Source organism: Varanus komodoensis, unplaced genomic scaffold, assembly GCF_004798865.1.
Source record: "Varanus komodoensis strain SLA01 unplaced genomic scaffold, ASM479886v1 scaffold10, whole genome shotgun sequence".
NCBI classification, from domain to species: Eukaryota; Metazoa; Chordata; class Lepidosauria; order Squamata; family Varanidae; genus Varanus; species Varanus komodoensis.
The window spans coordinates 8,674,533-8,687,261 of NW_025335269.1; the positions used below are offsets into that span (position 1 = coordinate 8,674,533).

General features: G+C 46.1%; 1 protein-coding gene across 5 annotated transcripts in view; it reads left to right on the top strand.

The window, feature by feature from the left end:
- The window catches only part of EZH2 (enhancer of zeste 2 polycomb repressive complex 2 subunit), a 116,864-nt gene that overhangs the window by 90,536 nt on the left and 13,599 nt on the right, over positions 1 to 12,729 (top strand). For all 5 annotated transcript variants that reach the window (XM_044453907.1, XM_044453898.1, XM_044453915.1 and 2 more), the window contains exon 9: positions 7,073 to 7,164. In XM_044453907.1, the coding sequence (XP_044309842.1) occupies positions 7,073 to 7,164 (92 nt within the window). The remainder of the gene's footprint in view (positions 1 to 7,072; positions 7,165 to 12,729) is intronic.

Consider the following 12,729-nt stretch of genomic DNA (forward strand, 5'->3'; position numbering starts at 1 on the left):
ATTGTTCCACATCTCCTGTGGCCGTCATTTCCACCCAGGGACCTGGGTCGCCTGAAGAGTCATACGCTACTTTCGGCAAGCTTATGGGCCACTTAACAAGAGCCTTGGAGATCGAGGTTGAGCACCAGCCCAATGTTAATAAAGACAATTTTTATGATATTGTCCGCAAGGAACAATCCTCCACTATTACCATCCCGTTGATTACAACCTTGCAGGAGGCTATGGAGGATACATGGACTTCTCCTGATCAACCTCAGTCAACATCTCGGAGGTACGAGTCCATGTACAAAGTCAAAGAGCAGACATTCCCTTCCTTTTGAAATACCCGAAGCCCTACTCTATTGTGGTTGAATCATCCCAGGGACGAGATAACAGGGAGCACTCGGCCCCTAGGGACAAGGAAGGAAGGAAAATCGATCTTATGGCGTGGTGAATTTACATGGCTATGGGACTGGGCTTGAGGATCTCTAACTATGAGGTGACAATGGTGAGGTACCAGTATTTTCTGATGCAGCGGCTGGATTCGATTACCTCGTCCATCCCGGAGCAACAAGAAGACCTGGCCCGAGTCTTTATACGAGAGGCCATGCAGCTAGCAATACAACAGCTCACCACAGCCCACCATCATGTCGACTGCGATTCCCGCTCTCTAGTTGGCTCTGTCACTCTCCGAAGGCATGCCTGGCTAAGATCGTTTAACTTCCCGGAAGAAACCAAGAGAAAAATCGAGGGGATGCCGTTCGAGGATCGGGCCTTTTCCATGATTGGACGGACCACAAGCTCCAGCATATTTATAATGCTTGGGCTACCGCCAGGAAGATGGAGATCCCAGGCTCGAACCGTCTTAAGTGGCATCAATCTTGATTCCCTAGGTTCCAACCATATCACTGTTACCAACCACGTCAGCAATTCCCCCAGCGACAGCAGCGGAACCGTATGCAATCGGCTGCCCAGTATCAACAGGGCCACCGCTGCCAACCCGCTGATAAGAGGCAGCGTTGATGGGCACCGCAAACCGATCCTCTCCTACACCCCTCCCCCCTCCTATGGGGGCCGGCTGCAAAGCCGACTCCCTCTTTGGGAGGCCATCACATCTGACAAATGGGTCCTTTCCATAGTTGAATTTGGATATAGAACCGAGTTCGACATCATCCCTCCTTCGGGTCTGATGCTATACACCGCCCCATGGGAAATTCTTAGAGAAGTATTCCAGTTACTTCAGAAGGGAGCGATCCATAGAGTCTCCCATTCCGATGGACCGTGCGGTTTCTACTCGAGCTATTTCATGGTACCGAAGAGAGATGGTGGCTTACGCCCCATACTTGACTTGAGGGACGTCAGTGCCTTTATTACGACTAAGAAATTCCTTATGACTACCTTACAAAATATCCTCCCCCTGCTAGAGAGAGAGGATTGGTTTGCATCCATTGATTTGAAGGATGCCTATTTCCATATCGGTATCCACCCATTTTATAGGAGATTTCTCAGATTCACAGTTGGCTCCAACATTTTTGAATATAATGTCCTTCCCTTTGGACTTGCCGCAGCCCCCAGGGTATTTACAAAGTGTATGGCTCCGATATGTGCTCATCTTCATCAACGAGGTATTCAAGTATATCCATATTTGGTCAATTGGCTTATTGTCTCCCCCTTTTGGGACCGACTTAGTACAGATGTTGACATTACTTGCACCCTCCTGGAGGACTTGGGGCTCCTTATTAATACCAAAAAATCCTGTCTCACTCCTTCATAGGTCATTGAGTTCATAGGAGCGCAACTCAATTCTGTCCGAGCATGGGCATTTCTACCACGAACCCGTATGCACAGACTCTGTTCCGTGGCCCATCGGCTCCAGAGATCCGGCCGAGTCCGGGCCCTGCTTATCCAAAAACTGTTGGGCCATATGACGTCAACAATTGTAGTTGTCCCGAATGCCAGACTATGAATGCGGCCTCTCCAGTTGTGTTTCAATTCAGTGTTCCAGCCCATCCGCAACTTTCCAAGGCGTCTGCTGCTTCCTCCCGCTTCAGTTCGGCAGACGCTGACTTGGTGGATGAACCCAGACAATCTCACCATTGGCGTTCTGTTTCACCAGCAATAACCCTCCATCTCGCTCCATGCCAACGCATCTCTCATGGGTTGGGGAGCGCACTATTCCAACCTATGAACACAGGGCACCTGGCAAGCACACGAGAGGTCCGATCACATCAATTTTCTCAAGTTGCTGGGAGTTTTCAAGGCACTCCGATGATTTGAACCCACGTTACGGAACCGATCGGTACAGGTAGCCTCCGACAACACAGTTACAGTTTTTTACCTGAACAAACAGGGCAGTACAAAATCGGTACCACTGGCTCAGCTATCCATTCAGATTTGGGACTGTTGTATCCCCAGAGGGATTTCGCTCACAGCAATCCATCTGGCAGGAATACACAACCAAGAAGCAGATACCCTGAGCAGAAAGATGTCGTCATTCCACGAGTGGGAACTGGACAACCAAGTTTGTAGAGACTTGTTCACCCGGTGGGGCACCCCGACACTAGATCTGTTTGCAACAGCTTCAAATTCGAAATGCATGACCTACTGCTCCAGGGCAGGAATGGGTCCGAAATCAGTAGGGGAAGCCTTGATGGTGAGTTGGTCAGATTCATTCCAGTACGCTTTTCCACCGATTCCATTGATCACCCGTACCCTGGAGAAGGCGGGCCAGGACCGAGCACGGGTCATCCTCATTACGCCATGGTGGCCCAGTCAACCCTGGTTCTCGACTGCTCTCATGCTATCAAGACACACCTTCTTCCATCTACCATGAATCCCTCACCTGATCACACAGGGGAGAGGGACGATTCTTCACCCTGACCTCAACACTCTCAAGCTCACCATGTGGCTCCTGCACTAACTGCCTCTGCTGACCCTCACATACTTCGGCGAAATACCTCAATTTTGACACCTGAGTGTCAGTCGGTACTGAGGGACCTCACTTGACTCTCCTCTGAACCTACATCATCCCTACAGGAAATCGAGTTCATTTTTCAGTCCGCCCTTTGTCCACTCGTCGATCGTATGAGGCAAAGTGGAAACATTTCACTACGTTTGTGGAAGCTGTTTTACTCCAGAATTGGCTTCCATCGATAACATCCTTTCCTTTTTGCTTTCTCTGCATCAATCTGGACTCAAACCCACCTCTATCAAGGTCTACATTGCAGCTATGTCACATTTCCGTGGCCCGCTGTCAGGTTCGTCCGTGTTTTCCCATGCGCTCATCGGACGCTTCCTTAAGGGACTGCAAAATCTCCATCCTCTGATCCGTCCATCGATACCGACTTGGAGTCTATCTGTAGTTCTGCATGCACTTAGCAAAGCTCCTTTCGAACTCCTCGCAACAACAGATTTGAGATTGCTATCTTGGAAAGCAGCCTTCTTGGTCGCCATAACCTCAGCGAGGAGGGCAAGTGAACTTTCTGCACTCCGTGTAGACCCACCATACCTTAACTTCCACAAGGAAAAGGTAGTTCTGCGTACAGATCTGGCGTTTCTCCCCAAGGTGGCCACAGCATTTCACATTAATCAGGACATTGTGCTTCCAGCATTTTTCCATCCCCATCAACCCTGATAGAGAAATCTCTTCATTCCCTTGATGTGCGCTGGTGCCTAGCTTTCTACCGGTCACGCACAGAGAGTTTCAGGAAAACTAAACATTTGTTCGTCAAATATTCTGAACCTGATAAGGGTGCACCTCTCTCTCTGCTCAAAGACTATCGAAATGGATAGTACAAACCATTGAACTGGCTTACCAACTGGCCAAGATAGAACTTCCTGTTACTCCCGGGGGTCATTCTACCAGGGCCATAGCAGCCTCCTCGGCCTTCTCGTCGGGCGTCCCAGTGCTGGACATTTGTAAAGCTGCTACATGGACAACTCCCTGTACCTTTACTAGACACTACAGATTGGATGTTCAGGCCAGACAGGATTGCTCCTTTGGACAGGCTGTTCTTTCATCCATCCTTCACTGACGACACCGACCCACCTTCAGTGAGTGAAGCTTATCACTCATTATGTGTGATGCACAGAGACCACGATGAAGAAAGTCACAGGTAAGTAACTACCATCCCGTCCCTCGACACCGAGTGGGGCTGGAGGGCGCATTGTGTGACTGCACAGATGACCACTCAAAGAACGAAAGTCACACAACGCGCCCTCCAGCCCCACTCGGTGTCAAGGGACGGGATGGTAGTCTCTTTCTGTCGCCTCCTCTGCTAGATGGCATGCTCCGCTAGGGGTCGATCTGGCGGTCTTCAGAGACTGAGGAAAATGGCAGGCGCTCCACCTTATATAGCACCAGGGGGGAGGGGTGCGGAGTTCCTGCCAAAAAACAGTTGCAGCTTGGGTATTCTGGCCAGCAACAGGCGCTGCACAGGCGCAGCACCCATTATGTGTGATTGCACAGATGACCACTCAAACAACGACAGTTGCAGGTAAATAACCTGACTTTCTTAGGCATGATCCAAGGATATTCTTTTACTAAAATATACTTCAATCCATATTTATTTCCATCAGAAATTACAGTTGTGGAAATCTCTTTTTCTTACTTCATTGGGTACTTAGATGATTCCATTTTGACACTAATTGTATAAATACTGCTCAGTATTCTCTGTGACTTATTGGAATGAATCAATATTTCAAAATCAGAACTATCTCTGAAGGAGGTATATTTGAGAAAAGACATGGTTAACAATATCCCTCATTTGCCAGTGTTGAAGAAATAAGAGCTGAGTTTGCCTATATATCTTGTTTAATTGAATACGTTTTAATTAACCCATTTGTCAGTAATATCCTAAATTTCAGCAATCTTCCCAAAATTCTGTTTCTTGCCAAACACTTTATATCTATTTTTTCATAATCAATAGCAGTAAAGGGTGATAAACTTAGACTTAGTCTGCTGTTAAACTTTTGCCAAACTGAAAACAAAGTGCTAATATTTGGGTTTATAGTAGTCCCCCAAAATTTGCAGGAGTTACGTTCCTAAAGCCACCCGCAAATTTTGAAAAACCGTGAATTTGGTGCCGGCGATGGGTGCTGGCCACCAAGGCGGTGCGGGCAGGAGGCAAGGGCCAGGTCGGGCTGGGGGCAGGTGCATGCGCGTGGCGCGGCAGGGACGGGCGGGCGTACACAGAGATCATTTTCTCTGAGCGAGTCCAATGTTTGGACTCGCTTGGAGAAAATGATCTCTGTGCTAGTAAGCTGCCGTACAGCAAGGTGCCGGCTTACTTGCAAGGAGATTGGCTTGGACTCACTCAGAGAATAATCCCACAAAAGACTGAAGCCACGAACGCTGAACCGCGACTTCACAGGGATATACTGTATTCGATACCACAAAAAAGAGGATTTTCATCTGTATTGAGTCATTTACTGGTTCCAGGATGGTTATATTATCATTTTAGCCTCATCTTCAGATGTTGTAACATAGCTGCCTGATAGTACTATTTTATTCAATGAAATCCCCCATCTTTTGATGATAAATAAAGAATTTTAGCCCTAATCTTTGAGTTTTGTTCCACCCAGAAAAATCCAATTACATATTTGTATTATTGCTTACTTTGAAAGGAATGTTTTAAAATTAAAATACCACTTCCATAAAACAAACTACTTTTTGGGTCATCCAAACAAGTGTGACAAGAACCACTACACTGCAACACAAGAACCCTATTGTATAAAAAGAATTATATACAGTTTTAGGCTGGATCAACTTTGTTGGTGAAAGTGGCTTTCTTTATTCCCTTCTTCCTATTGTAGCCCTTCCAGTCTTCTACAAATGCTACACAGAGGGCCTGTCTGCTTGACATGGCAGTCCACAGGTGATATTTAAACTATGGTGAGATGGTAGAGTTTGTGTGACCACCACATTGAATATGCTCTGTTATGTGAACCTTTCTTCAACCCTCACATAACCCATGCTTGCCAGGTTTGAACAATAATGAGAATTGGGCAGAGGGCTATACAGAGCCCTTCTTTTTGTGAAAGTCAAAACCTGTATCAAACTTAAAATGCTTTTATCTCATGCATCCAAACGGTTGCCTGTGATGTATACATATTAAACACTTAACTATACATTCACAGAAACTAGGCTATGAAACATTGATACCCATCCATTTTGTCAAACAGTCTTTATCATGATCATATGACTAGTTTTAATTCCTTGCAGAAACCTGTTCTATTGGAATCCAAGTTGTGTTGTTATCCAAATAAGATCCTTCTGCCTTTAGCTCTTGGGGCTTTGTATATTATAAGTGTGTTAGATAATCAGGTAGAGATTATATAGTTGAAAGGACACAAGTAACGCCAGAAGAGTGGGAGTATCTTAGTTTAATAACAACACAACTGGATTCTGACAGAAAAGTTTTTCCCAAGGAATACAAACTAATCATATGAACTTGAAAAAAGCTGTTGAAAAGCAGTATCATTATGCAGTGTTACATAATTGCACCTTGAAAATATTAAATTTCAATTGTTTGGGGGAAAACAGAGAGATCATAATGTATTTTCTTACAGGGTGTCTTTAATTCAGGATGGGCTTCCAAAGATGCAGTATGTCAGGCTTATTATGAAAGCTTAATAGACTTAATATTATATTTTGTATATTATTGTCTAAACATCTCTCAACAAGCACTAAGGAATTAATTCAGCAAGCATCACAACTAACAATAATTTAGCTGAGGGTTGTCATTCAATAATGTAAAGACATAGCTTCTCCTCACTAAAGATTGTACATAAAACACTGAGGGTAAGTAGGAAGATCTGTAAGCCGCCCTGAGGCTGCTGCAAAGGACAGCATATAAATGTCTTAATTAAATTAAATTAAATTTGTATAGAAGAGTGCCTTTAGCTTTCTAGATCACCACTACTGCATAATTTTCTTAAAATAATATTGCAGCCATTGGTAACTGTAACTTGTAATTATTCACAGTAAATTATTGCAATATTGCTAAATGGTCAAATAATGGACATTTATAATTTACTACATTGGCTAAGCTTGCTCCATGTTTAATGAAGACTCCTTTTGAACTTTTTGTAGCATTCCATGCAACTCCTAATACTTATAAACGGAAAAATACAGAAACTGCAATAGATAACAAACCTTGTGGACCACACTGTTACCAACACCTGGTAAGACTTAACTTTTCTTCTTAGCTTAAGAGTTTTGGCATTTTTTTCGATCTTGGGGGAAAAGGTACATATACAAATAAAATTTCTTGTCCCAGGAAAGAAATGTCTGAATCAAATAAGATGGTATGCTAAAATGCTTTGTCAGTTAATGTGTACTTCATAATGTTGTTCACAAAATACATTTTTTTCACTCCATGTCTTTAACTACAGCAGAAAGAAGGGCCAGGTTCTATTTCTATTTGTTCTTCATCATGGCTTCCGTGCATCACACATTATGGACACTGTGCTTGCGCAGTGCCTGTTGCCAGGAAGATTAAACAGCTTTAATGTTTCGGCAGGAACTCTGCACCCTCCCCCCTGTAGTATAAAGGGGCGGAGTGCCCGCCATTTCCCCAGTCTTCTTGTGACCGCTGTTCACCATGCCTCAGGCTCTTTTGCTTTCTGCTATATTGCTGCTGATCTGGTTATAAGTTTTTCTTGTCTTGACTCTTCTTTTCGCTTTACTGTTATCTTGTGTCCCAGTTCCCCCCATTCCTAAACTCTCTGTTTCTAATCCCCCCCACCCCTACCTATGACCTTCTTTTGTCCTTCTCCACTTTGTTACGCTCACTGTGTTCTCTTTTCCTTCTCAATGGCACAGTGGGTGGCTTTCTGTAAGTGCTCTCAGTGTGGGGCTAAAATGTCCCCCACTGATCTCACAACCTGTGCCGCCTCTGCCTTGTGGAAGGCCACACGACAGATAAATGTAGCCATTGCCAGTCCTTTACCAAATAGGTTCGTAAAAATCGTGAAAACAGGCTGCGAAAGATGTTATAGAACCAAGCCTTGGTCGCTATGAAGCAGGTCTCGGCTGAGGCCAGCTCCTCTGCAGCTGCGGGACCATCTAAAAACCCATCTGGCCAACTATCTGAAGGGGGCCCTGTTAGCAGGGATGGAAAGTGCTCCTCTAGTCCTCCTCCCCGCAAGCATAAGGAGAAGAGGAAACACATCGGGTCCAAGGATTCCTCAAAGTCCAAATGTCCCAAAAAGGACAAACCCAACAAGCCCGAGCGTTGGCACAAAAAGCATGACAAGCTGCCCCACTTGGAGCCAACCACTATTCCATTCTCAAGCCCGACCTCGGTTCCGGTCGAAGCCCTGAGCTGTCAGTCCCTTATGCAAGTGACCCCTCCATTGTCACCTCCAAGGGTTACAACTTCGCCACACTTCAGTCCCAATGCTGTGGCAAGAGGCTCCATGTCTGACGGAGAGAGCCACAGATCTCTGCAGCCAGGAGTTGAAGAACCACCTGTGAGAACTCTGACACCTACCTTCGCTCATCTCCAGAGGGACCTCTGAGGGCATACTAATGCCCTTCATCCCTCTTACTACCTCCACCTTTGGCGCCACAGCCATCACGGCACTGGGTTCCCCTTCCTTATGAGGAATTCGATCCTGACCACTTTGATCAGCCTTTCCCGTGGGACTGCTATTTCCCATATGGATATTACCCATGTCCACTACCGCGCCCTCGTCACTTTGTCGCACCCCGTGTCAAGAGACGCACCGTTGACCTCTGCTGCAGCGCTTGCCAACTCTTCAATGTCTCCTGGTGGATTTTTGTCCAGTTCACCTTACATCTCTGACTCAGACTCGGACAAGTCTAAACAAGCATCCACATCTCCAGATGCAGTCATCTCCACCCAGGGCTCTGGGTCTCCGGGTGACTCTCAGGGAACTTTCTCTGAGTTGCTCTCCCATATGACCAAGTTGTTGGAGATAAGTGTACAACAGTGCATTGATCCAAATCAAGATAATATTTATGATATTGTCCACAAGGAAGATTCATCGTCTGTCGCCCTGCCTTTTATCACCACGCTTAGACAGGAGATGACTGACACTTGGCAGCTGCCTGACCATCCTCATCCCACCTCCAGACACCTCGAGGGGATGTACAAGGACATTCCTTTCCTGTTGAAACATCCTCAACCGATCTCAATAGTCATCGAATCCTCTCAAGAGTGTCAGAATAAGGAACATTCTACCCCGATGGATAAAGAAGGCAGAAGAATCGATACAATGTCTTGCTGCATCTGCACTGCTATGGGACTTGGTCTTCGGATCTTGAACTACGTGGCCACCATGGCCCGTTACCAGTTCTTCCTCTGGCAGAAGATTGAGTCCCTCTCTGCATTCCTTCCAGACCAGCAGAGGGTGCTGGCCCGTCTCATCATCAGAGAGGCAAAGCAGCTCTCCAAGCAGCAGCTCAACACAGCGAGACATCATGTCGATTGCAACTCTCGAGCCCTCATCAGTGCCATTGTGCTTCATTGTCACGCCTGGTTAAGATCTGGAAATCTGCCTCAGGAAATCAAGCAGCATGTGGAGAACATGCCTTTCGATGGTTCCAGCCTGTTCAATGCCAGGACAGACGACAAGGTGGAAAACATCCAGCAGGCCCATCTTATGGCATGTTGTCTGGAGACTCCATCCCAACGAAGACGCAAGTGGCCTTGGGGCAGATCTCAGTACCTCTACCAACTTTACCAGTCACCATATTCATCTGGGCACCAGCAATATGGCCAAAGACAATAGTGGTACCGCTGACAGAATGCGCCTAGATTCAAACAACCCAGGCACCGACCAGATGCTGGCAAGTGTCCATGCTGAGGAAACACGCGAAACTCTCCTCTTAACTCCAACCCACCTTCCCCTCTTCCTTCTGGGGATCAACTGCAAAGTCGACTCCCCATCTGGGAGTCCATCACATCTGATAAGTGGGTTCTTACCGTCATAGAGCATGGATACAAAATCGAGTTTGAGACCCTTCCACCTGCCAACCTGATCCATTATACAGCAGCCTCCCCATCACTTGGGGATGAGGTGTCTCAGCTGCTTCACAAGGGAGCAATTCATAGTCAGGTGCTCTGAAGGACTGCACAGTTTCTAATCTTAATGAAGTGTGATGGTGGTCTACACCTGATATTGGACTTGCATGGCATCAATAAATTTATCAGACCTAAAAAAATTCAGGATGACCATGCTTCAGAACATACTTCCGTTGTTCAGGAGAGAGGATTGGTTCACATCCTTGGACTTGAAAGACACTTACTTTTGTATTACCATTCATCCTGCTCATAGGCACCTCCTCTGATTCACTGTTGGTTCCAACGTCTTCGAATATAATGTACTCCCCTTCGATCTTGCTACCACTCCACAAGTATACACCAAGTGAATGGCTCCTATTTGTGCTCCTTCGATTCAAGGGTATCTACGTTTACCCTTTACTGGCTTGTGGTCTCCTCTTCTAAGGACGACCTCTTAGCCTCCATCCACACAACCTGCTCCCTCCTTGATTGTCTCGGATTATGTGTAAATACTGAAAGATCATGCCTCATTCCTTCTCAAGTTATCAACTTTATTGGAGCACGTCTGGACTGTGTATGCACACGAGCCTTCCTGCCTCGGGACTGACAAGAGAGACTGATTTCGTCTATTCAGAGCATCATCACTCAACGAGATACCTCTGCGCACTCCATACAGCAAATACTTGGACATATGGCATCCACAGTGGCAGTAGTTCTGAACATGAGGCTGCAAATGAGACCTTTACAACTCTGGTTCAGTTGCAATTTCCACCCAGACCATGATCGACCCAGTTGAATGCTCCAACCCCCGCACTAAGTATTCTGCACCCTGTCTTGGTGGACGACCAATTCCAACTTCTCCAGTGGAGCCTCATTCTGTCCACCTCATCCAACAATGACTCTCTATATCGACGCTTCCCTGACTGAATGGGGTGCCCATTGTGTGTCTCTTTGGACGCAGGGCACCTGGCACAGCCACAAGACCACCAGTCATATCAATTACCTGGAATTGCTGGTGGTTTTCAAAGCTCTCTGCTCTTTTCAACCCATCCTTCAGGGTCATGTGATTCAGATAGTGCCCAGCAATATAGTGACTGTATTCTGTCTGAACAAACAAGACAGTACGAAGTCGGTACCATTGGCGAACCTCACCATTCGCATATGGAACTGGTGCATCGCTCACAAAATCGTTCTGCAAGCCATGCATCTTGCGGGTACTGACAACGAAGAAGCCGATTCCCTGAGCAGACATATGTCGACCAATCACAAGTGGGATCTAGCTTGCTGAATTTGTCGTTGCCTGTTTCAGCGTTGGAGAACACCGGACATGGACTTTATTTGCGACCCACAAAAACACTGCACAACGTACTGCTCCCAAGCAGGCATTGGCATGAACTCAATGGGAGATGACCTCATGGTATCATGGGAGAACAAATTCTTCTATGCCTTCCCATCAATACCGTTAACAAGAACAATTGCCAAGATTCGGCAGGACGCTGCTTGTGGAATTCTTGTCACTCCGTGGTGGCCTCGACAGCCCTGGTTCCCCAACTTTTCTCCAACTTTCTCACAACATTTTCTTTCACCTACCTCAAGTCTCTCATCTTCTTACTCGGGAACACAGTGCCATTCAACATCCGGACTTACAGTCTCTGAACTTCACTGCTTGGCTTGTTCATTGACTCTCTCTTCTACATCGGTACTGATGTTTTCCTCAGATTCATCACACCTCTTGCCCTCGGGATCAACATCTGCTTCTCCGTCGGTTTTATCTACATTGTCTCACATCTGTATTGCCTTTGACTTTGACATCGGTACCAATGCCTACCTTGAATCCAACAACTTTTCATCCTGACATACAATTTATTCTTCAATCTGCACTACGTCCCACCACACGATGTTTGTACAACGCCAAATGGAAGCGCTTCAGCGTACCACTTTCATCCTCAATCTGCCACCATTGAAAATATCTTGCACTACACCATGGAACTCTTAAGCCATCCTCCATTAAGGTGTACATTGCAGCCATCTCACATCATAGAGGGTGTACTGGAGACTCGACTGTATTATCGCACTATCTTGTGCGTTGATTTCTACAAGGACTACAAAACCTCCACCCACTAACCCGATTAGTAGTCCTGATGTGGAGCCTATTGTTCTTCAGGCTCTTACCAAATCCCCATTTAAGCCACTGGCTACAACTGATCTCAGCTTCTCTTGTGGAAAACTGCCTTCCTAGTGGCAATTACTTCGGCCAGATGAGCCAGTGCACTGTGTGCCTTGTGTGTCGACCTTCCATACCTTAACTTCTATAAAGAAAAGGTAGTTCTTCGCACCGATCTAAGTTTCCTGCTTAAAATTGTGACTTCTTTTCATCTAAGCCAGGACATTGTACTGCCAGCCATTTTTCCGGCTCCATCGACACCAGTCGAACAGTCCCTATATACTTTGGACATTTGTCGATGCTTAGCCTTTTATCAATCCTGAACCAAATCCTTTAGAAGGTCTAAACAACTATTTGTCAAATATGGTCAGTACTCAAAGGTTTTCAAAGTGGATCGTTGAGACGATTCAACTGGCCTATTGTGTTTCCAAGTTAGACCTGCCTGTTACTTGAAAGGGACACTCCACCAGAGCTGTTGGTGCTTCTTCTGCCCTCTGAGCAGGGATCCCTTTGCAAGGTATCTGCAAAGCAGCTACATGGTCCACTTTTACAAAG